General features: G+C 39.6%; 1 protein-coding gene across 32 annotated transcripts in view; it reads right to left on the minus strand.

Moving 5' to 3' along the window:
- MAP4 (microtubule associated protein 4) overlaps positions 1-25,406 on the minus strand; it is a 194,608-nt gene that overhangs the window by 48,105 nt on the left and 121,097 nt on the right. For 16 of the 32 annotated variants that reach the window (XM_076007224.1, XM_076007243.1, XM_076007240.1 and 13 more), the window contains 5 exons: positions 22,972-23,094; positions 16,639-16,752; positions 13,750-13,884; positions 11,557-12,714; positions 10,754-10,876 (listed from right to left, as the gene is read on the minus strand). In XM_076007224.1, the coding sequence (XP_075863339.1) occupies positions 10,754-10,876; positions 11,557-12,714; positions 13,750-13,884; positions 16,639-16,752; positions 22,972-23,094 (1,653 nt within the window). Of the gene's footprint in view, positions 1-4,445; positions 7,815-10,753; positions 10,877-11,556; positions 12,715-13,749; positions 13,885-16,638; positions 16,753-22,971; positions 23,095-25,406 lie in introns of all 32 variants that reach the window. The other 16 variants (XM_076007209.1, XM_076007201.1, XM_076007186.1 and 13 more) reach the window with 2 other exon arrangements.

Consider the following 25,406-nt stretch of genomic DNA (forward strand, 5'->3'; position numbering starts at 1 on the left):
CAGATTGCTCGAGGTCAGGAGTTCGAAACCAGCCTGAGCAAGAGCGAGACCCCGTCTCTACTATAAATAGAAAGAAACTAATTGGCCAACTAATATATATACAAAAAATTAGCTGGGCATGGTGGCGCATGCCTGTAGTCCCGGCTACTCGGGAAGCTGGCCTGGGCAACAAAGTGAGACTCTGTCTAAAAAAAACCCAAAAAACCAAAAGACAAAGAAGAATAGTCAGGACAACTCTGTAAAAGAGTAATAAGGCAAGGGTGAGGGTAGCCCAATTAGATATTAAAATATATGATTAAGTAAATTGTATAACTGAAGCCTGAATGGAAAGATCAACGGATCAGGTAAGAAAGTCCAGAAATAGACCAAATACATACAGGAATTCAGAGCAGGGCAAAATACATGCAGTGGGGACAGATTATACAAATGATGGGACAACAAAGTAATCCTACCTCACACCTTATAAACGACATACAAAAACAAAACTAAAAACCCACAAATAGGCAAATTGTAGACCAAAGATTCAAAATATGAAAAGTTAAAAATTAATAGATAGGAAAATATTTTTAGGCTGGGTCCTAGCACTCTGGGAGGCCGAGGCGGGCGGAGTGCTCAAGGTCAGGAGTTCAAAACCAGCCTGAGCAAGAGCCAGACCCGTTCTCCACTAAAAATACAAAGAAATAGGCCGAGCGGTGGCTCACACCTGTAATCCTAGCACTCTGGGAGGCCGAGGCAGGTGGACTGCTCAAGGTCAGGAGTTCAAGACCAGCCTGAGCAAGATCGAAACCCTGTTTCTACTATAAATAGAAAGAAATTAATTGGCTAAATATACATATAAAAAAATTAGCAGGGCATGGTAGTGCATGCCTGTACTTCCAGCTACTCAGGAGGCTGAGGCAGGAGGATCGCGTGAGCCCAGGAATTTGAGGTTGCTGTGAGCTAGGCTGATGCCATGGCACTCTAGCCCGGGCAACAGACAACAGAGTGAGACTCTGTCTCAAAATAAACAACAACAACAACAAAGAAATTAATTGGCCAACTAAAAATATATAGAAAAAATTAGCTAGGCATGGCAGCACATGCCTGTAGTCCCAGCTACTCAGGAGGCTGAGGCAGCAGTATTGCTTGAGCCAAGGAATTTGAGGTTGCTGTGAGCTAGGCTGATGCCACGGCACTCTAGCCCGAGCAACAGAATGAGACCCTGTCGAAGAAAAAAAAAAAAAGAAAGAAAGAAAATACTTTTATAAACTCAGAGTGAGGATGACTTTTATAAGCTTGATAATACACAAGTAAGTCATTAAATAAATAAAACACAAAATAAATCTATGTGGGAAATAACTTTTTACCACACAAGAACAAAAAAACACACCAGTTGAAAAAGCGCAAGGGAATAGGTTCTCATCACGCTGAGGGTAGGAATATAACTCTAGTATATCTTTGTAGGGAGGAATCTGGAAACAGCTATCAAAATTACAAATACATATTCTTTAAACCAGAGATTCTACTCTGAAGCCTCTTTTTATTATACATATGTACTTGCATGAGTATGACATTCTGTAATTATAAGGATAGTTTGTGCATCTTGTTTCTAATAGGAAAAAACTGGAAAATATCTAAATATTATAATACATTAGAACTGTATTATAGAATTGTACCCATACAATGAAGTACTATACAGCTATTAAAAAAGAATGAGGTTCAGTTAAAAGGCTGTGCTCAAGAAAAAAAATAAATTAATTAATTAAAAATGGAAAAAAAAAAAGAATGAGGTCCCTTTCTTTGTATTGATTTGTAAAGACATCTTTAAAAAGAAAACAAGCAAGGTATACATCAGTAGGTATGTATATTTCTCATTTATATGAAATCAGGAAATATATATGCCATTGCTTCTTTTTTTTTTTTTTGAGACAGAGTCTCACTGTTGCCTGGGCTAGAGTGCCGTGGTGTCAGCCTAGCTCACAGCAACCTCAAACTCCTGGGCTCAAGTGATCCTCCTGCCTAGCCTCCTGGGTAGGTGGGACTACAGGCATGCGCCACCGTGCCCTGTTAATTTTTTCTATTTTTAGTTGCTTGGCTAATTTCTTTCTATTTATAGTAGAGATGGGGTCTTACTCTTGCTCAGGCTGGTCTCGAACTCCTGAACTCAAGCAATCCTCCCGCCTTGGCCTCCCAAAGTGCTAGGATTACAGGTGTGAGCCACCGCACCCAGCCGCCATTGCTTCTTTATACATAAATAGTCTAGATGGGTATGTAATGACACTGTCAACATTGGTTGCCTCTAGAGAGGGAAAACTGGAACGGGGTTAATGCAAGGGGGCTGACTTACATTTTACTATATACCTCTTGGTACCATATGAATGTTAACTTATTCAAAAATTAGTAAAAAAAATGTTAACTATTAAAAAAGTATAGATTGTCCTTAAGAAAAAAGCATGATAGAATTTAGAGAAGAAACGGTAAATTCTGCTCAAAATCTATTACCTCTATTCAGCCACTCTGCAAGACCCATCTCAGACTCTGAGTCTGGCCTAACCAAGACAAGGCCCAAAAAGCTCTGCAGCACCTGCCTTGCTTCCCCAAGGAGAACAAATTCTCTTTCTACGTTTCTCTGGAAATACTGAGCAAAAAGAGATGACTAGGATTCCACAAAATTTACATGTTAATCTTTGGTTCACTGCTGAAACTGAAGAACTGGTCTACAAACCAAAACTAAAGGAATGGATAGAATGCTAAAAACCCTCTATATACTACCTCATTTTCTGCCTTGGTAATAGGGCAGCTAATGGAAGATAAAAATAGAAAAGATGAGAATATCATATGCAAATAGCCATCTTTAGCATTCTCTACTCACATAGAAAGTATTCCTTATTGGGTACAAATTCATGCACAGTACAAGCTTTACCTCAAAGAACAAGTCCATAGCATGCACAACACAATCTCATGATGAAGCCTCTCCAAAAGCCTTACTCGCTACTAAGACCAATTGGTGTTCTTTCACTTCTGCAGTTAGTAGCTGCATCATGCAAGCTGGGAAATGGTGATTAAGAAATAGCGTCATTTGTAGGCTGTTAAAAACCTCAAACGCAAGGAAATATTTTTTATGAAAGCCATGATTAAATGGTACATTTTTTGGGGAAAAAGGGTTATCATTTCTAAATCTTAAAGGAATCATCTTCTCAATCTCATTCCAATTACTTGTCTAATTAGAGCCTAAAAGGGTAAAATTATGAGGAACCCAATATAGGCAAGTTTTATGGACTAGACCAAAACTCTAACCCACATGCAACTATAGGCCAATGGCTATAGGCAACAAATTGGTCAAAGAATGTAGTTATATCACTGCAAGAATATTTTCTGCTACTAGAAACACAAATAGTCTGTACCTACCAATGGTCAGAGGCTATCATTTCCTCATAAAGAGACAGATTGTTTTCATTTCATCTAAAAGCAATTTGGATATACATATATATTTTTAAGAGACAGGGTCTTGCTCTGTTGCCCAGGCTGGAGTGAAGTGGTGTGACCACAGCTCATTGCAGCCTCAAACTCCTGGGCTCAAGCAATCCTCCCACCTCAGCCTTCCAAGCAGCTGGGACTACAGGTGCTAGCTACCACGCAATTTGGATACTTAATCCTATCAGCATAAGCTACATACATACTGCAAAAAATATCTCATGCACACAGCTAGACATGAAATGTTTTCTCCTGTGAGTCCTTATACCAAATCATGATTAAAATTTGGCTGTGAACTTTATACATAAGAGGCACAATTTTTAAAAAATTAAGAATAGTGGATGTGGCCAGGTGCGGTAGCTCATGCCTGTAATCCTAGCACTCTGGGAGGTGGAGGTGGGCGAATTGTTTGAGGTCAGGAGTTCGAAACCAGCCTGAGCAAGAATGAGATCCCATCTCTACTATAAATAGAAAGAAATTAATTGGCTAACTAATATATGTAGAAAAAATTAGCCGGGTATGGTGGCATATGCCTGTAGTCCCAGCTAATTGAGAGGCTGAGGCAGTAGGACTGCTTGAGCCCAAGAATTGCTGTGAGCTAGGCTGACGCCACAGCACTCCACTCTAGCCTGGGCAACAAAGTGAGACTCTGTCTCAAAAAAATAAAATAAAATATAAAATAAAATAAAATAGTGGATGGTGATAAGCCTTCTGCTAAACAATTCATTGTTTTAAATTCAACTTCCCCTAAAACTCAACGTTCAGTGCTGGGTAAAAAGACATGCAATCAAGTTACCTGCCTCCTTAAACTAGACACAATGCATGCCTTGGCTGCTGAAAACACATAAGTAGCGGTTATAGATTTTCATGCCAACAAACCAAGGATTAACAAGGATGATTAGAGTCCGATGGACTAAGCCACAAGCTCTTTGCCTTTTTGATGCTGATTCAAAACCCAAAAGCACACACATTTCCCCATGGCAGGTTCATACCACTGGACTTCAGTTGCTTAGATCTCTCTCGGTCCTGGATTGTAGACTTTGGCAAAAGTGGAGTAAGTCCTCGGGACTTGGTAGGTCTCATGTATCCTTTCATCGGTTCTACCATTCTACTTTTATCTTCTTTCTTCCCTTCTCTCAGTGCCTTTGATTCTGATTTTTCTGTCATTTTCTGAGGTGCCTCCAAAATCTTATCTTTGAGTCCTGGAAGCTGAAGACCCTTGGAAGCAGTCATGACTAACTTATCCACCATCCCTGAAGGAGAAGCTTCAACTCTGCTGTCTGATAAATCTGACTGAAGTTCTGAAGTTGACAAGGAAACACAGTCCAATCCTGTGATTTTACAAGCCAGATTAATTTCTTTCAGTTTATCCTTTTCATTTTTTAGAGGCAAAAGAGTCATATCTACCTCTTTATTCAAACTATCTGGGTTCTTGGTATTTTTATCTTCAGCATTTTGGTTTTCACAGAAACTGAGCTTTTGTGTTTTGTCTGTCAGTAAGTCAGGAACTTGAATAGGAGCAGAACCCTCCTCAGTGTCTTTCTCTTTGTTCACTGGATATGCTGGGACACTACCCCTATCTGCTTCTGGTACTTTGACCTCTCCTGGTAGGCTCTGGTCCTCTACTGACACTCCAGGAAGAAGGTGCCCTTTTGCTAGCTCTGTGACTTTCTCTATTGAATGCTTGGATGCACCATTATGCACTGACTCAGATTCTCCTACCACATGCCCTTCATTGATCCCTGCTTCATTTTTCAGGGAATCAGCAAGTTCACCTTTATTCTTAAGACAATGATCTCCCTGACTGTTAACTGTTTCTATGGCTGCTGTAAAAGGCAGGACAACTCCTCCTATGTTTGTAGAAGGCACAACAGCAGAAGGAGCCTTGGGTCTTTCTTGGCCTGGGCCTCCATCTTTCTTGCTGTTATCTACCCCTAATAATTTGGGAATATGGTCTGGGGCTATCTCTTGCCCACTTTTTGCCAAGGTGTCTAGAAAGGAATCATTTTCCTTTACTACTTGAGGAGCAGGAGTGGGTGCTTTTTCACAGGCTGGTGATTCCAGAGCCTTTAGAGGAGCTGACTTATTTATCAGCTCTGATGGTATTCTAGGACAGGTAAATGTAATATTTCTATTTTCGTCCACATAGCCCATTCCTCCAACTCTGTGGTCCCCTGTGGTTTCCATGGGAACATGTATTTTTGTTGCATCTATCTTATTCTCCAGAATGTGCTTCTCCGGGGAACTATTTTTAACCTTTTTACTTTTTCCATCATTACTCCTTTTATTTGGTTTGTCAGCCACTGCAATATGTCCCTTGGCTGCATCTGTCTTATTCTCCTTAGACAGTACTGAAGGAACAAATCCTGTCCCCTGGATTTGGTCTTGGCAGCTCACATCTGTCACCTTGGCAGCTGTTTCAATAATAGCAGAAGCCTTGACTGTATTTGTTTTGCTCCCCCCAAGAATTTCAAACTCAAAAGAATTAGCCTCAACATCTCCACCTTTTCTGTCAACTACTTCCACTGCAGGTGAATCTGATGTATGTGAGAACAAAGGATCATGCATTTTGGGGAAAATGAGGCCTAATTCCTTGTTTTTGTGGGGAATACTACCAGCATCTCCATCCTTCCCTACAGAAGGTGGTTTAAGAATTTCTTCCTTCCTCTCCACTCTAGCAGGCTGTGTGAAATAATTACTTTTAAATTTTTTGGTTTTGCCTTCATTGCCTCTCTTTTTAGGCTTTTCAGAAATCCAGGGAGCTGCCTCATGATCCATCCAAGGACATTTTTCTTCCTTGTTCTGGTTATTGACACCCATATCTTTGACTAAAGCTTCTCTTTCTATCCTAACATCAGAAGTCTGAGTCATGCCTGAACCATTTTCCAAAGGAATTAATGGCTGGAAGGTGTTTGACCCTGTAGTGTGAGTCGTCTCCTTAGGCTCTCCCATCGCTACAGGGAGATCAGCCATGGTTCCTGGTTGCTTTGAGGAAGCCAGCCCCAGCTCCTCACTCTTATTCTGATTAGTCGTTCCTTCAGTTTTAGGGATTGGCTCACCTGGTACAAGAATGGCCCTTCCGTCCTTCTGGCTATCCAGAAGGAACGGCAGCTCAGATCTTGCTTTTGCCTTCCCAGAATTTGCTCTCACTTTCCCAGAACTTCCCCTTCCCTTCCTGCTTTTGCCATCACCTGCCATTCTCTTATGTGGTTCATTCTCTAGCCCAGGGACCTGCACTAACACCTGGCTCTGCAGCTGCTCAGAAGCAATGATGCCAATCTCTTGACTTTGCTTGGGAAAAGCTTCCTTTTTTAGTTCTTTATCCTCTTCAGCTCCTTCATGAAACTCTTTCTGTTTGACATTCTGCAGTTTAGTTGTTCTACTTTCATCATTCTCTTCTTTTAGGCTACTTTCTAATGGATTATAGGCTGTCAAAGTAGGTATCAAATTAAGCTGATCTTCTGCTATAGTGGGTTTTAAAACTATACCTACAACCTCTTGTCCCAAGACAGGAGAGCAATCCTCTTTGGGTATGATAGCCAAAGGAGTTTCTACTTTGTGTGCAGAAATTTCTGCCAGGGATCCTTTCAGATTGAGAGAGCCTATTGGCTGGCTTTTATCCACAGGAGCCTTTAGGAGGGGTTCAGGCTGTGGTTTGTACTCATCTTGCTTCAGCAATTTCTTGTCTTGGCTCTGTGGTATTGACTTGTTACCTTTGCCCTCTTCTTCTACTCTCAGGTTGGGCTGAGAATTTATCACAGTTTTTGGAGGTTCTTCTGAAGGACACAAAGGAACTCTGAGACCCTCCGAGACAAAGTTCTCATCTACCAGTTTGCCTGCTTTGGAGTGAACTACACGCTCCCTTTTCAAGTTTTCTCTGGGTACAAGTCCATATTCTGTGCCTGCAGTGGCAGACTGGCTGGGGAGAACACCTAACTTTTGTGTGTCAGCTGCAAAGGGATGAACTTTAGGCTCATCTGCATTATCATCATCCCAAGGTCCCCCAGCACGGGGTTGAAAATATCTCTTTTGTTTTGGTTTCTTCTTCTTTTTCTTCATCATCATTGGTATGCTTTGTATATCCCAGGCCTCCCTGCCAAGATCCCTCTGGGGTTCAAGTGAGTCAACACGAATAGTTTTCCTTTGGTTCCTAGGCTCACCACAGGAAGATGAACCAGAGACCCAACCCAACTCAGATGAAGAGCAGCAGCCCAGCCTGGGATCAAGAGTCTTCTGTGGAGGAGAGCCTCCCAGCAGCTCAGGAGGGACCCTGGCAGGCTTAGGCTGAGCTGACCTGTGGTCACGGGGTCTGCAAACTTGTTTGGCTTGTGTGGAAGGGGTACCGCAATACATGAAGTTGGCTAAAATTCCAAACAAAAAACTCCTTGTTATTGTTTCTTTAAAAAAAAAAAAAAAGACCATTTAATGACTCATTTAAGTAGCCTATTTTCGCCAATCTACATAAAACCTATAATTTGTTTACGAAAATAGTCTTTCAAAAAATATTTCTCACCCTTAACTGGGGTCAGCAAATATTTAACAGAGATCATCATCTCAGTAAAGATTTTTTTCAAATATACTTATAAAATATTTGAAATATTTCATTTCAGAAGTAGCAGGATTAAATTTAAAAACCTGAATATTTCAAATCTAACCTCTATAATAAATACTTAACATTTACTGTGTATAAATCTCATATGATTTATATTTGTCATTATTAGTGCTTATCTCTTTCTAGTGACATTAACTGCTTGAATTAAATACATATAATTTTAGACAGAATTTATAATTCTAAGAGACTGTCATCAATATAATACTAACACTTATCAAACTAACCAGACCAATTTTGAGAACTAGACTAGAAGGCCAGATTTCTGCTGCTTCAAAAGAAAAAGAAAAAAATATATATATTAAACTAAAATTTTGCCCAGAGAAAAATTCTCATCATTCTAAAACCAAAGCATCTTACTCTTTGAAAGACAAATGTATTAAATTTCAATGTTCTGCTCCCAAATGTACTTCTCAAACGACAGAAATATAGATAATGTTAAGTAGGTTAAAAAATTTCAACAATAAGGATGAGCACCTTTGGAAAAGGATCCGTAGGTTATCTGATTAACCTCCTGCCTCCAAGTCAATACAATATAGATATAAGATCCTGGAAAGAGTCTCAATAAGAGCAGATCTGCCAGCTCCTGTCAAGGTGACCCAATGAATTGATTTCAAAGAATATTAAAATAGGCCAGGCATGGTGGCTCACGCCTGTAATCTTAACACTCTGGGAGGCTGAGGCATGTGGATCGCTCAAGGTCAGGAGTTTGAAACCAGTATGAGCAAGAGCGAGACCTTGTCTCTACTAAAAATAGAAATAAATTAATTGGCCAACTAATATATATAGAAAAAAAAATTTGCCAGGCATGGTGGTCCATGCCTGTAGTCCCAGCTACTTGGGAGGCTGAGGCATCAGGATTGCTTGAGCCCAGGAGTTTGAGGTTGCTGTGAGCTAGGCTGACGCCATGGCACTCACTCTAGCCTGGCAACAAAGTGAGACTCCGTCTCAAAAAAAAAAAAAAAAACAACAAAAAAAGAATATTAAAATACTTCAATAGTACCTTTTGTTCTTGTCCTTACCCTCCCTTGTCCTAAAAATTCTACCCTTTTTTTTTGGTTTGTTTTTTTTTTTAGACAGAGTCTCGCTTTGTTGCCCAGGCTAGAGTGAGTGCCGTGGCATCAGCCTAGCTCACAGCAACCTCAAACTCCTGGGCTCAAGCGATCCTCCTGCCTCAGCCTCCCGAGTAGCTGGGACTACAGGCATGCGCCACCATGCCCGGCTAATTTTTTTTCTATATATATTAGTTGGCTAATTACTTTCTATTTTTAGTAGAGACGGGGTCTCACTCTTGCTCAGGCTGGTTTTGAACTCCTGACCTTAAGCAATCCGCCCGCCTCGGCCTCCCAGAGTGCTAGGATTACAGGCGTGAGCCACCGCGCCCGGCCTGGTTTGTTTTTTTGAGACAGAGTCTCACTCTGTCACCTGGACTAGAGTGCAGTAGTGTTGTCATAGCTCACTGCAACCTCAAACTCCTGCGCTCAAGCAATCCTCCTGCTTTGGCTTCCTGAGTAGTTGGGACTGCAGGTGAGCATCACCATGCCTAGCTAATTTTTCTATTTTTTGTAGAGACAGTGTCTCACTATGTTGCTCAGGCTTATATTAAACTCCTGGCCTCAGGGTATTCTCTCACCTTGGCCTACCAAAGTGCTAGGATTACAGGTGTGAGCCACCATGCCCAGCCAAAATTCTACACTTTATTTAATATCTCCGGTTAATTACTGTTTCTTTCAAAAAATTGCTAGGCTGCAACAGCCAAAAGTATTTACAACATTTAATTTGGCAATTAATCAGTAGCTATTTGGTGCAGTCCCTTATACTATTTTATTCAATTATCATGTAAACCTTTGGTTTCAGAGTTCATGCCTGGGAACTCCTCTCTCTATCCAGGTTATAACAGAATAATTCAAGGGCAAGGACCAGTACCTTAAATATCTATGTGCTTTAACATGGGATATTTTGTACACAACAAGCAATCAATAAATCTTTACTGATATGCTGAGTCAGCAAAATGGTGTTTTTTTTAAAAAAAAAAGCCCAAACATTTATTTAGCTTTTGTCTTGTACCAGACAGTATACAAAACAGTAGGGAGTAACAAGTCATGACCCCTGCCCTCAAGGAGTTTACATTTCAATCATAGTCACAAAAAATTATCAAGTTGATAATGAAATGTATACTTTCTAGCTTATCATCAAAAACATATAATCTTAAAATTCATTGAATAATTCAACTTTAAGTTGGAAAGTACCTTAGAGTAATACCTCTCAAAGTTTATTTCATATAAAAATTATCTGGGGATCTTGTTAAAATGCAGATTATGATTAAGAAGGTCTGAGGTACAGCCCAAGATTCTGCATTTGTAACAGGCTCTCAGGCAAAGCAGATGCTGTTGGGCCACGGAATACACTGCAACTAGCAAGGCTTTACAGAACATTTGACCAATTTATTCATCTTATAGCTGAGTAAACTAAGATTTGACCATATAGCATGAAATAGTGAACAGCTACTAGACCAAAATTTAGGAGTCCTGAGTTGATATAGTGGTAATTTTTAAATATATTAATAAACTTTCTGTTTAAACATGATGAACTCTAAGAAAGAAAACTGACTTTATAAACTATACTGCTGATTACTACCATACAACCAGGGAACTAGAAACAATCTTGCTTCGAAGAGTTTTCCTAACTTACCTGAGGTCTCTGAAGAAAGTTCAGAAGGTTGACTGTTGAATGGTTTCTTTTGCTCTAGTTTTTCCAACACAAACTCCTCCTCTGTTGGCAAGTTGTGCTTTTGGCCCATGGCTGTGACTGGTTCTAAAGGTAATAGTAAAAACCACATATAGATTAGCACTATTTCAGTTATTTTTTTACCTGCCAGAAACTGGATATGGGAATCATTTCTGAGAAATTCTCCCATAAGGGGAAGCAGAGAAGTGGAGTGGCAGTTGGAAGATGGAGTTGTTGGGAGGGTTTTGTTTTTTTCTTAAGATGAGAAAAATAACAAATGTTTCTAAGTTGGTGGGAATGATCTGATGGAAAGGGAATTAAATTGATGACAGGCAAAATGGGGAAGAACGTTTTGCGCAATATACTTGAGCATGAAAGAGGAGATGCAATCTAGAGCAAAATGAGAAGTGAGGTTGACTTTAATTAGGAGCAGGAACACTATATAAAAACAGTAGAGAAGGCAGACCCTATGGATACTGATACAAGTGGTTGGGTAAATAACGTAATAGAAGTTTGTGGATGTTTTATTTCTTAAATTACCTGGAAGAAAAACAGGAAGAGCAGCAGAGATTGAGGATGGACAAAGTGCTAGAGGTTGGAGAAGGGGAAAGGTGAGAAAAGTATTGTCTAGGACAGTAGGAGTATGAATAAATTTGCAAGGTACAGTGTGACTCTATTTTACCTGGCATAATATGTCTGTCCTTAGTTTTTTGGAGACTACACCTTGGTAGACAGAAATACTGATAGTAGGCATAATAAGCCCATACCTGGTGAAATCATGAAGGCAGGTGCAGCTGACTGGTCCTCATCCTGGAGAGATTCTAAATGGGAATCCTCAGTTATTCCTCCTTGTGTCTCTGCAATTTCCGTGTCTTTAATTTGAACATGTGCCACTTCTGTTTCTGAGAGTGATGCAACATCCTTGGCTGGAGTCACATTGTTGGCCAGGGTCACCTCTGTTCCAGGGGGCAGAGCCACATCCTTAGCGAGGGCTACCTCTGTTTCTTGGGGTGGAGTCAGGTCCTTAGTAAGGGACACCACTGTTTCTTCTGGAGGCAGACACATGTCCTTGATGGAGGCTACTTCTGTTTCTGGTGGTAGAGTCAAATCTTTGACTTGGGCCACCTCTGTTTTTGGGGATGGTGTCACATCCTTGCCCAAAGCTATTTCTATTTCTTGGGGTTGGGCCATGTCCTTGAATGAGGCCACCTCTTTTTCTGGAGACAGAGCCACATCCTTGCCCAGAGCCACCTCTGCTTCTAGGGGCAGTGCTGTATCCTTGGTCAAGACCACTTTGGTTTCTGGGGCAAGTGCCATGTCCCTGGCCGGTGCCAACTCTGTTTCTGAGGACAAGGCCACCTCCTCAGCTGAGGGTATTTCTGTGGATGATACAATGTCTTTAGCCACCGCCACATCTATTTCTGAGAGTGATACCACACCCTTGGCTGGGGCTAGTTCTCTTTCTTTGGGTGGTGCCACATCCTCAGGTGTGGCCAAACCCATTTCTATAGGTGCTTCCCTCTCTGTTTCTTTGAACAGTGTCACATCCTTGGCTGGGGCTACCTCTGTTTCTGTGGGCAGTATAACATCCTTGGTCGAAGACACATCTGTGTCTATGGGCCATACGGCATCCTTAACTGGGGTCACCTCTGTTTCTATGCATAGTCCCATGTCCTTGACTAGGTCTGTATCTGATTCGGTGGATGGCAGCATGTCCTTGGCCACTGTCACATCTGATTTGGTGGGTGATCCCACATCTTTAGCCAATGCCACCTCTGTTTCTGTGGCTGTTGCCATGTCCTTGGCCAGGACCATCTCTGTTTCACTAGATGGTGCCATGTGAGTAGTCTTCCTTCCCATCATTTCCAATGCTTTTGTTGGTGGCCTCTCTTCTTCTAATGCCATTTCTACCTCTTCGGCTAGCTCTAAGGGTAAAAAGTTGAAAATTTAGGATCCATCATTGTCTACTTCATACTTCTTCATTCATAACTTACCTTCTTAGGGCACAGGAGTATTTGGCTTTTTTTTTTTGTAAGCATGAAATGAAGTTTATGGAGGAAGAGCAAGATAGGTTTACAGAGCAAGAGCAAGATACATTTGCCATAGATGACGAATAGGTGTGTATTTGGCTTTTGTGACCACAGGACCCTAAACCCATAACTAAGAAGCTGTCAAGCTAATGTATTCTGTCTACTTTTGATAGTCCTAACACTTAAGATATAAGATACTGAGAGGATTAAGTAATAGAAAAGGCAAAGGAGATAACACATAGGCTTAAAAAAATAACACAGATACAGAATTACCGTAGTATTAGAAAGGGAACCTGTGGGAGAGCAGGTCAGTCATCCTTCCTATCAAGAAAACCCCAGGCCAGGCACAGTGGCTCACGCCTATAATCCTAGCACTCTGGGAGGATGAGGCAGGCGGATTGCTCGAGGTCAGGAGTTCAAAACCAGCTGAGCAAGAGCAAGACCCCATCTCTACTAAAAATAGAAATAAATTAATTGGCTAACTAATATATATAGAAAAAATTAGCCGGGCATGGCGGCGCATGCCTGTAGTCCCAGCTACTCGGGAGGCTGAGGCAGAAGGATTGCTTGAGCCCAGGAGATTGAGGTTGCTGTGAGCTAGGCTGACGCCATGGCACTCACTCTAGCCTGGGCAACAAAGCAAGATTCTGTCTCAAAAATAAATAAATAAATAAATAAAAGCCCAGAGTTCTAAATCTGTACTGAATTTAAAAAGAATTTTCTTTGCCCATTAACCCCCAGTGTTGTATCTCAACTACAGTTTTATTCCCCTAGCTGTGACATCACTAATATAAGCTTAAAAGAATTTGTGATAGTTCTAAAATGTTTACCTATATTTGCTATAAACTACTAAAAAAATACATCTGATGATTTATATTGATCATTAATAGTCCAAGCATTAACTGACAAAGGAGGTTTCTAATAATTTACCTGGCGTTGGCTGCAGAGGTTCCGTAATGGCCTCTCGGGAAACAAAGGATTCTGAGTGTGGAGAATTTGGGGCTTCCACAGACCACCCCTGAGGTACAGCAGTTGCAGGAGCAAATGTGTCACAGGGAGACATACCTAATATTGAAACACAAATAAACACATTTTTGAAACTTAGTCAATATTGAAAACAAAATGCATTTGATATTTAAGACACAGACCTAAGATCAATAAAAAACAAAGCACAAAAGTTTTAAAGGAAACACTGCTGACATTCTTTAGGTTTTGGCTAATTGTTAACAGGAGGTATAGTATCAATATATCCTGGTAGCATCATTAATCAACATTTATTGGCCACCTTCTACAGGGTATTGTAAAGATTCAAAATACCAAAGATTGAGTTCTAGTTCCAATACCACAATCACTGTACTAGTGTATAGTAAGGAATTGTATTTCTTCCAACATGTGTATTTGGAAAAAAAGAAAAAAGGGGGAATTGTAAGCCTTAATTTCTTCATCTGTAAAATGAGACTAATACCTCCCTTTCCCAACAATTTTATGAAAATACTTTGTATATTAAAAACTAGACAAATGTAAAAGGATTATTATGTTGTCCTATGCCAGACACAACAGAGGATTTAATATCACAGGGTCTCTGTCATTGAGCTTATTACAATTTAGCTAGAAAGGTATGGTTGACATATATCAAGTAACACATACTGTATAGTGCTATAGGATTTCAAAAACAAGCATGACAACCAGAATAATCACAGAAGGCTTTAGAGGAGAAGCAAGAGCAATAGAGGTGATGGTAGTCAATTTAAAAGATAACGATAAGGAAAGGAAAGCATAAAGATGTCAATAGGACGAGAATGTTTCTGGAACTATTGAGATCAGTTTGAGTCAAACAGATCTTGCATACTAGAGAGTAAAAATAGGATTAGAAAAAGAAAAAAGAATATTGAAAGCCAGTCAGAGAAATTTAGACTGGAAGGGAGAAAAAAAAAGTTTTTTAAATTCCTTTTTTTTTGAGACAGAGTCTTAGTAGAGATGGGGTCTTGCTCTTGCTCAAGCTGGTCTCAAACTCCTGAGCTCAAGCGATCCTCCCACCTTGGCCTCCCAGAATGCTAGGATTACAACAGGCATAAGCTACTGCCATGGCCTTGAAGTCTTAATTATGGAAATGAGAAGATAAATGTAGAAAGGAGTTCAAAAGGATCAATTTAGCAGGTATAGTCATAATGGATTAGAAAAGGGAGCAGGATCTGGGTGCAGAGGCTCATGCCTATAATCCCAGTGCTTTGGGAGGCTGAGGCATGTGGAAGGACTGCTTGAGGCCAGGAGTTCAAAACCAGCCTGGGCGACATAATGATACCATCCCCTCCTCCTACCAAGGGAAAAAAAAAGGAAGCAGGAAGGCTGATTTAGAGACTACTTGATACAATGGAAATACTACTCAAAAAAAAAAAAAGAAAATAAAAAAAAAAAAAAAAAAAAAAATAGAGACTACTTGGGCGGTCTACATAAAAAGTGATAGGTGATTACATTGGGGAAAAGCAGAGGAAATATAGAGGAAGAGAAGAAAGATGCTATAAGGAAAAAAGTCTGTGCAAGTACATGACTCAGGAGATTAGATGGATAACATCAATAGTCAACTCATTTAACATCCTTTTTCCAAGAGATCTTTAGTCCATAGAAAAGCATAAATAAAACATATCATTAGGCCTAGCACAGCAGCTCACACCTACAATCCTAGCACTTTGGATGCTGAGGCAGGAGGATCGCTTGAGCCCAGGAATTTGAGACCAGCCTGGGTAATAGTAAGATCCTGTCTCTACAGAAATTAAAAAAAAAATTAGCCAGGCATGGTGGTTCGTGCCGATAGTCCCAGCTACTTGGGAGCCTGAGGCAGGAGGATAACTTGAGCCCAGGAGTTGGAGGCTACAGTGAGCTATGATTGTGTCATATACTCCAGCCCAGGCAATAGAGCAAGACTCTGTCTCTAAAAAGAAAACAAATCATTAGCTAGTATCTTTAGAAACACAAAATTATAAGCATTGTTTGAATGATGTGTTAATAAGTCCCTGGTCGCATTTATGTTAAAAGTTACACAAAACCAGGAATGGGATACTAGTATTTATTGATAACTAAAATCTGTTTAATGTTTACTATGTAGCAGACACTAAACTCTTATACCCTCAACATCCTTAAATTAGGAATTAGTGCTGGTTCAGTTTCATAGATAAAAATCCGAAATTTAGGGAGGAAGTAACTTGCCCAAGGTCAAGAGCTAATAAAACGTAGACAAAGAATTTGGCCCTAGGTTATAGGATTCAGGGTCCTATGAGAGAACAGTCAGCAGTCCCTGAATAGCCCAACTGTGAATTCTTTCCATTGTGATCATTTGGAATTAAGGAATTGTGGAAGACCAGAATATGCCATCCCAAAATATGCCACTTTGATGTATTATTTTGAGCTGAAGCCTTGAGACAGCATCATAGATACCTATATAACAAACTTTACTAATTAGCCTTTATCTACCATTTATGTACCATAAAGGCTAATGGTAGCCTTTATCTATCATTATGTGCTACCATTTGTAGCCCCTAGAGACTCCTTTTCCTTTTTCTTGTCACTTCTCAAAAATCTTTTCTCATTCTTTGTTGAAGATTTTGTATATAATCTGGAGTTCTAAAGCCACCTCTTGCAGAATTACCCATTCCCTAAGTACCTCCCATGTATATATGAAATACACATGTTAAACTTTAGTTTGCTTTTTCTCTCACTAATCTGTCTTTTGTTACAGGGGCCCCAACCAATAAACCCAAGATGGGTAGAAAAAACATTTTTTTTTCCTTCCCTACAGAATAAATTCAGTTGGGGAAGCCATACCATAATTATCCTTCAGTGGATCATTTTGTCCTATAAATGCTGAAGCATTGGCTGTTCCGCTGGAGAGAAAGAACAAATCTGCCAGGCCATCATCATGGTGCATCTTAAAGGGATCTGGAAAAAAGAAGAAATACAAAACTCATTTCCAGTGAGTGCAACTAGAAAGATTAACATTTCTTATTATCCTATGATAAATATCTATTAGCTACATATATGTTGTCAATAGCAACTTAAACAAGTTGAGATCAAATGTGACTGCACATGGTAAGGAATCAATTAATACTCATTTGCCAAGAACAGTGGCTAATGCCAGTAATACCAGCATTTTGGGAGGCCAAGGCAGGAGGATTTCTTGAACTCGGGAGTTTGAGACCAGCCTGTGAAACATACTGAGATCCTTCTCCACAGAAAAAAAAAAAAAAGGAAGGGATTGCTGGGCCTGAGAATCTGCATTTCTAACTCTGTTCCTTAATGATGCTAATGAATCACTCTTTAAGGCACTACTGTTGTCAGAGGCAGCTGCATAAAAGCTCAGACCTTGAATGTTTATTTCCTTGGCTCTGAGGAAGCTATACCACCCTTTTAGTAAGGAATTTCAGGATTTGGGGAGTATGAATAAGCAGAAGGCAAAATTGAGAAAGTGTTGGTGACAGAGGAGGCCCCAATGCTTCTTCAGAAAAGCAGGAGAGATAGAACATGAGAGAGATTATAAATACTCATTCTCTCCAGTTCTATATGGTTTAGGGTAACTGCTGCTTACTTTGCCTTTCATATGTCCCTTGAAGAAAATAGGATGCTTAAAGCATCAGAGTAAGTGCTGTATGATTTATACTCAGGATGGCAGGCTGCTAAATCACATGCAGAAATGAATCATTTCTACAGTGTTCTGTCAGTTAGTCATTAATTTTTTATTGGGTGCCTACCATGTGGCAGACCCAGCGTGCTCTAAAAGCTCAAAGATGTACAAGGTCAGGGATAGGAACATTTAGCAGAGGGGTATATTTTGGGTCAAGTCAAAGAAGATCTTCTCCTGGTAAATACTTAAGCTGAAAACTGAAGAACTGAGTCATTACGGGGAGAGGAGAAGGCCTTTTCTCTATCAACATTCTCTCTCATCTGATCTCACAGTTTAAAACTTAAAATAGGTTGATGACATCCAAATGTTTAACTCTAGCCCTCTAGACCTCTCTTCATTTTTTCAGACTTTTATGTCAAATTTCCAACTTTTTTTTTTTTTTTTGAGACAGAGTCTCACGTGTTGCCCAGGCTAGAATGAGTGCCGTGGCATCAGCCTAGCTCACAGCAACCTCAAACTCCTGGGCTCAAGCGATCCTCCTGCCTCAGCCTCCCGAGTAGCTGGGACTACAGGCATGCGCCACCATGCCCGGCTAATTTTTTCTATATATATATATTAGTTGGCCAATTAATTTCTTTCTATTTACAGTAGAGACGAGGTCTCGCTCTTGCTCAGGCTGGTTTCGAACTCCTGACCTTGAGCAATCCGCCCGTCTCGGCCTCCCAGAGAGCTAGGATTACAGGCGTGAGCCACCGTGACCAGCCCCAACTTTTTTTTTGAGACAGGGTCTCACTCTGTTCCTGGGCTAGAATGCAATGGTGTGATCATAGCTCACTTTTGGCCTCATATTCCTGGGCTGAAGCCAACCTCTTGCTTCAGCCTCCCAAGTACCTGGAACTACAAGCATGTGCCACCATGCTCAGCTAATTTTCCTATTTTACGTAGAGATAGCGTCTCGCTCTTGTTCAGGGTGGTCTCAAAGTCCTGACCTCAAGAGGTTTTCCCACCTTAGCCTCCCAAAGTGTCAGGATTACAGGCGTGAGCCACTGTACCCTACCTTCTCACCATTTCTTTTTTTTTTTTTTTTTTGAGACAGAGTCTCGCTTTGTTGCCCAGGCTAGAGCGAGTGCCATGGTGTCAGCCTAGCTCACAGCAACCTCAAACTCTTGGGCTTAAGCAATCCTACTGCCTCAGCCTCCCGAGTTGCTGGGGACTACAGGCATGCACCACCCTGCCCGGCTAATTTTTTCTATATATATATATTAGTTGGCTAATTAATTTCTTTCTATTTATAGTAGAGACAGGGTCTAGCCCTTGCTCAGGGTTGTTTCGAACTCCTTAGCTCAAGCAATTCACCCGCCTCGGCCTCCCAGAGTGTTAGGATTACAGGTGTGAGCCACCGCGCCCACCTGGCCTTTCTCACCATTTCTATTCAATATTGTAATGAAGGTTTTAAGCCAGGGCAATTAGGAAAGAAAAATAAATAAAAGACATCCAGATTAGAAAGGAAGAAGTAAAACTGTTATCTGTAGATGACATGACCTTATATATAGAAAATTCTAAGAAGTCCACTTAAAAATGATAAGAATTAATAAATGAGTTCAGTAAGGTTGGAAGACATAAGATCAATAAGCATAAATCAATTATAGGCCGGGTGCAGTGGCTCATGCCTGTAATCCTAGCACTCTGGGAGGCCAAGGTGGGTGAATTGCTCGAGGTCAGGAGTTCAAAACCAGCCTGAGCAAGAGCGAGACCCCGTCTCTACTAAAAATAGAAAGAAATTAATTGGCCAACTAATATATATAGAAAAAATTAGCCAGGCATGGTGGTGCATGCCTGTAGTCCCAGCTACTCGGGAGACTGAGGCAGCAGGATTGCTTGAGCCCAGGAGTTTGAGGTTGCTGTGAGCTGGGCTGACGCCATGGCACTCGCTCAAGTCTGGGCAACAAAATGAGACTCTGTCTCAAAAAAAAAAAATCAATTATATTTCTATCTCCTTGCAATGAACAATCTGAAAATGAAATTAAGAAAATAATTCTATTATATTATCAAAAATAACTAAATATTAGGACTAAATTTAACAAAGTGTAAAACTTATACTCTGAAAATTCAAGGTATTATTGAAAGAAATAGAATATAAATAAATGGAAAAACATTACATGTTCTTGGATCAGAAGACTTAGTATTATTAAGATGGCAATACTCCCCAAATTATTAATCTACAGATTCAACACAATGCCTATCAGAATCCCAGCTGACTTCTATTTAGAAATTGACAAGCTGCTTCTAAAATTAATGTGGAATTACAAAGGACCCAGAATAGCCAAAACAATGTTGAAAAACAAGGACAAAGGAAATGCACATTTTCCAACTGCAAAATTTACCAAAAGAAACATTGTAGCAGAGGTTCAGCATACAAAGTCCAAAAATTTGAAATCTGAAATGTTCCAATATCTTAAACTTTGAGTGCTAACATGATGCTCAAAGGAAATGCTCATTGAAGCACTTCAGATTTTTGGATTGGGGTGCTCAACTAGTAAATATAAAGCAAATATTCCAAAATTTGAAAAAATGTTAAATGTAAACACTTCTGGTCCAAAGCATTTAGGATAAGGGATACTCAACCAGTACTGGCATAAGGATAGACATAAAAATGAATAAAATGGAACTAAGAGTTGAGAAATAAAACCATGTGTCTTTGGTTAACAGATTTTCAACAAGTGTACCAAGACCATTCAATAGGGAAAGAATAGATTTTTTTTTGAAAAATGGAGATAGGACAATGGATATCCACATACCAAAGAATAAGTCTGGACCCATAATTCTCACCATGTATAAAAATCTACTCATAATGAATCAAAGACCTAAATATAAGAGCTACAAATAAAATTTTTTTTTAATGTCAGCATTTTATGGGGGTACAAATATTGTTAAGGTTACATATATTGCCCTTGCCTCCCCTGTCCCCCTGAGTCACAGCTTCAAGCGTGTCCATCCTCTAGGTGATGTGCATCACACTCATTATGTATGTATATACCCATCCCTTCCTCCCCACCTTTTTTTTTTTGAGACAGAGTCTCAGTCTGCTGTCCGGGCTAGAGTGCTGTGGAGTCAGCCTAGCTCACAGCAACCTCAAACTCCCGGGCTCAAGCAATCCTCCTGCCGCAGCCTCCCAGTAGCTGGGAGTATAGGTATGCGCCACCATGCCTGTCTAATTTTTTCTATATATATTTTTAGCTGTCCAGCTAATTTCTTTCTATTTTTTTTTTCCAGTAGAGATAGGGTGTCGCTCTTGCTCAGTCTGGTCTTGAACTCCTGAGCTCAAACGATCCACCCACCTCACGCTCCCAGAGTGCTAGGATTATAGGCATGAGCCACCACGTCTGGCACTAAAACTAAAATTTTTAGAACAAAACATAGGTGTAAACCTTCATGAACTTGGATTTTGCATCAGAGTCTTAGATATGCCACCAAAAGTATAAGCAACAAAAGAAAAAAGTAGATAAATTGGACTTCATCAAAATTAAAAGTTTTATGTATCAAGAAAGTTAGAAGACAACTGACAGAATGGGAGAAAATATTTGCAAATCATATTAAGTTTGATAAGGATCTAGTATCAAGAATATATAAAGAACTCTCATAGCACAACAACAAAAGGAGAAATAACTCAATTAAAAAATGGGCAAAGTCTCTGAATATACATTTCTCTAAAAACATATATAAATGGCCAATAAGCACATGAAAGGATGAAAAGATATTCTACATTATTAGTCACCAGGAAAACACAAATCAAAATCACAACATGATACCATTTCATACCCAGTTTGGTTGGCTAAAATTTTAATTAATTAATTATTTAGACAGGGTCTCATTCTGTTGCCTGGGCTGGAATGCAGAGGCATCATTAGAGCTCACTACAACCTTAAACTCCTGGCCTCAAGCAATCTTCCTGCCTTAGCCTCCTGAGTAGCTAGGACTATGGGGTGCACCACCATGCCCAGCTAGTTTATTTTTTGTAGACGGGGTCTTGCTATGTTACCCAGGCTGATCTCAAACTCCTGGCCTCAAGTGATCCTCCTGCCTCCGCCTCCCAAAGTGCTGGACTTACAGGCATGAGCCACTGTGCTCGGTCTGGCTACAAGTTTTAAAAAGAGAGGAAAATAACTGTTGGTGAGTATTTGGAGGAACTGCAAACCTCACACATTACTTGTGGAAATGTACAATGATGCAGTTGCTTTGGAAAACGGTGTAGCGGTTCCTTAAATGATTAAAATTGCCACATGATTGGCAATTCCAATTTAGGCATATATGCCCAAGAGAAATGAGAACATATGTCTACACAAAAATTTGTACACAATATTTACAACAGCATTATTCATAATAGCCAAAAAAGATGGAAACCACACAATGTCATCAGCTGATGAACGAATAAACAAAATATGGTATTTCCATACAATGGAATATTATTATGTGTCCATAAAAAGAAATGAAGTACTGATACATGCTATAAAATACATAAACCTTAAAAACATTATGTTAACTGAAAAAAGCCTGTCAAAAAAGATCATATATAGTATGATCTCATTTATATGAAATGTTCAGAATAAGCAAACTTATGCATACATAAAGCAGATTAGTGGTTGCTTAGGGCTGGGCTGGATAGGAAGATAGGGGGTGATATATAAAGAGTACAAGGTGATAAAAATGTTCTAAAATTGACTCTGGTGATAATTGTATATAACCGTGAATATACTAAACTCTACTGAATTGTATGCTTTAGATGGGTATATTATATGGTATGTAAAGTATATGTCAATATAGCTTTTTTAAAAAAAAAAAATCACATAGTTAGGAAAGCCAATAATTGAAGAATAGTACAGAACATCAAGTACTAGGTCATTTGGAACCAACTACAAGCATCTTATAAGCTATATAGCAATAAAGAAGCCATATATAAGTGGAAACAAATAACGAGCTCTCAACTTGACTGAAGTAGCAATGCTACTCGTTGGAAGACTCTTTGCAATTCATTTCTCCTATTATATTACTTCCAGCTCTGGGCAACCACAGATAGAAATTGGCTAAGAGTCAGTTTTCTCTTCTGTCAAAAGAAAATTTCATATATTTGGCAGAGGTAGGTAAGAAACACAGATAGTATGTATATAAAGCCCTGGCACTGTGCCTAGCACAAAACAGGCACTCAACAAATGGTGCTATTATCAGTATAATAATTCTGTCTGTAAGAATTTAAACTTCTAAGGTATTACTGATCTTTTAGTCGTCAACGTATATGAATTTCAGATAAATTTTATTCAAAATAGGCTGTGAAGAACAGAGAACTAGAGGACATTTGAGTGTCTCAGACAAAAGGATAAATGGGGAAGAGAAAGGGTCAACTGAATGCTTAGGGGAAATAATTATACCTCAGTTGTGCTATATGAGCTATATTTGGGCTAAAGTGTTCTGAGTAGTGGTTGTAGCTTTTTCCTGTTTATGTCATAACTCAATTCAAGAGTCACAGGCAAGCGAGCACTTACCAGGTTGGATGGGATTGACCACTTGTTCAGGCTGAAAACAGAAGTTTGTATCTTCTGGCCAGTTTTGGCTATTTTGATATTCCTGGTAGGCCATATTCTCTTCAAAAAAATCTGCTGGAGACCCTTATAGCAGAAACAGGAAACTGAAGTTACAAGATACCACTGTTTTCTCCTCCATTAGAGTGAAGTTTCTACAAAGTATTATAGCTAGTACAATATAACGCAATCATGTCTAGTTCATGCCTTTCCAGAAAACCTTTTCTTTTATTTTTTTTTAATTTTTTTATTTTTTTATTTTTTTCCTAAAAAAATAGGTATGGGAAACCTTTTTTTTTTTTTAAAAAAGTGAGATATAGAAGGAGCTGTGTGTGGTGGTTCAGGCCTGTAGTCACAGTTACTCAGGAAGGAGGCAGGCTGAGGGGGGATCGCTTGAACCCAGGAGTCCGAGACTGTATGTGCAATGATTACACCTGTGAATAGCCACTGTACTGCAGCCTGGGTAACCTAGCAAGACACCGTCTGTAATTACATAGATATATACATAAATGATAAAAGGAAATAGAGTATTGGAAGCACAAGGTTGTTATTAGGGTAAAAAAACACTACAGACAGACTTTGGTTATGTAGGCATGAAGAGGGTAGTGATTTCTCGCCACAAAAGAACAAGTATAAAGCAACCATTTGGGGCACTGGAATTAAAAAAAAGCCAGACCTAAATAAATGAAAAGATGTACTGTGTACCAGAATAGAAGATTCCATATTGTTAAGATGGCAATTCTCAAACTGACCAATAGGTTCAGGAAATTACAGTTAAAATCCTAGCAGAATTTTTTAAAAGATGTTAACAAGCTCATTTTATTTATATGGAAATGCAAAAAATCTAGAATAACCAAAATAATTTTGAAGAAAAATAAAGTTGGAGAATTTATATTACTTGATTTTAAAAGTTACCATAAATGTACCAACTCAGTGTGGTATTGACCACACACTTAGGTAAATGGAACAGAACAGAGTTCAGAAAGGAACCTACAGTTATGGTCAATGGCTTTCACCAAAGGTGACAGTGTAATTCAATAGGGAAAGGATAATTTTTTTTCAACAATGGTATAGAAATGACACTTACCTCACACCAGTAAAAAAAAATAAAATTTTAGGACCCTTTAAATTTATTATGCCGGCCGGGCGCTGTGGCTCACGCCTGTAATCCTAGCTCTTGGGAGGCCGAGGCGGGCGGATTGCTCAACGTCAGGAGTTCGAAACCAGCCTGAGCAAGAGTAAGACCCCGTCTCTACTATAAATAGAAAGAAATTAATTGGCCAACTGATATATATATAAAAAATTAGCCGGGCATGGTGGCGCATGCCTGTAGTCCCAGCTACCCGGGAGGCTGAGGCAGAAGGATCACTCGAGCCCAGGAGTTTGAGGTTGCTGTGAGCTAGGCTGACGCCACGGCACTCACTCTAGCCTGGGCAACAAAGCGAGACTCTGTCTCAAAAAAAAAAAAAAAAAAAAAAAAAAAAAATTTATTATGCCAAGGGGAAGTTAAACCCTGGAGACCAAGTCACATAGCATGTTTGCAATTATGCTTCTTAGATGTAGATTAACTCTCCCTCATTGCTCTTGTTCTGTAAATGACTAGGAGACACCAGAGGTCAGACTTCCTCATTTGTAACCACTGACTTTTGTCTCTTGTGTTTTTGGTGTCATATCTAAGAAACCCTTAACTAATACAAGGCCACAAAAAATGTTTGACTATGTTTTCTTCTAAGAGTTTTATACTTTTACTGCTTGCCTTAGGTCTATGATCCATTTTGAATTATTATTTTTTTTTCTTTTTGAGACAGAGTGTTCTTGGCTAGAGTGCAATGGCATCATCATAGTTCACTGCAACTTCAAGCTCCTGGGCTCAAATGGTCTTCCTGCCTCAGCCTCCTGAGCAGCTGGGGCCGCGGGCGTGTGCTACCTCGCCCAGCTAATTTTTGGTAGAGATGGGGATCTCACTTTTGCTCAGGCTGGTCTTGAACTCCTGACTTCAAGCATTCCTCCAGTGTTGGCCTCCCAGAGTGCTAGGATTATAGGCGTGAGGCACCACACCCGGCCATGATCTGTAATTTTATGCCTAGGTATCTAAGAGAAATGAAAACACATGTCTACACTAAGACTAATACATGAAGTTTCACAGCAGCATTACTCATAATAGCTAAAACTTGGAAACAACTCAATGTTTATCAACCAGTGAATGGATAAATAAAATGTAATATACATATACAGTGGAATATTATTCAGCTGTAAATGGAAATGAACTACTGATAAATACTATAACATGGATAAACTCAAAAGCATTATGCTAAGTGAGAAAAGCAAGACACAGAATATATATTGCATGATTCCATTTACATGAAATTTCTAGCAAAGATAAAACTATGAAGACAGGA

The sequence above is a fragment of the Microcebus murinus genome, chromosome 1 (assembly GCF_040939455.1).
Source record: "Microcebus murinus isolate Inina chromosome 1, M.murinus_Inina_mat1.0, whole genome shotgun sequence".
NCBI lineage: Eukaryota > Metazoa > Chordata > Mammalia > Primates > Cheirogaleidae > Microcebus > Microcebus murinus.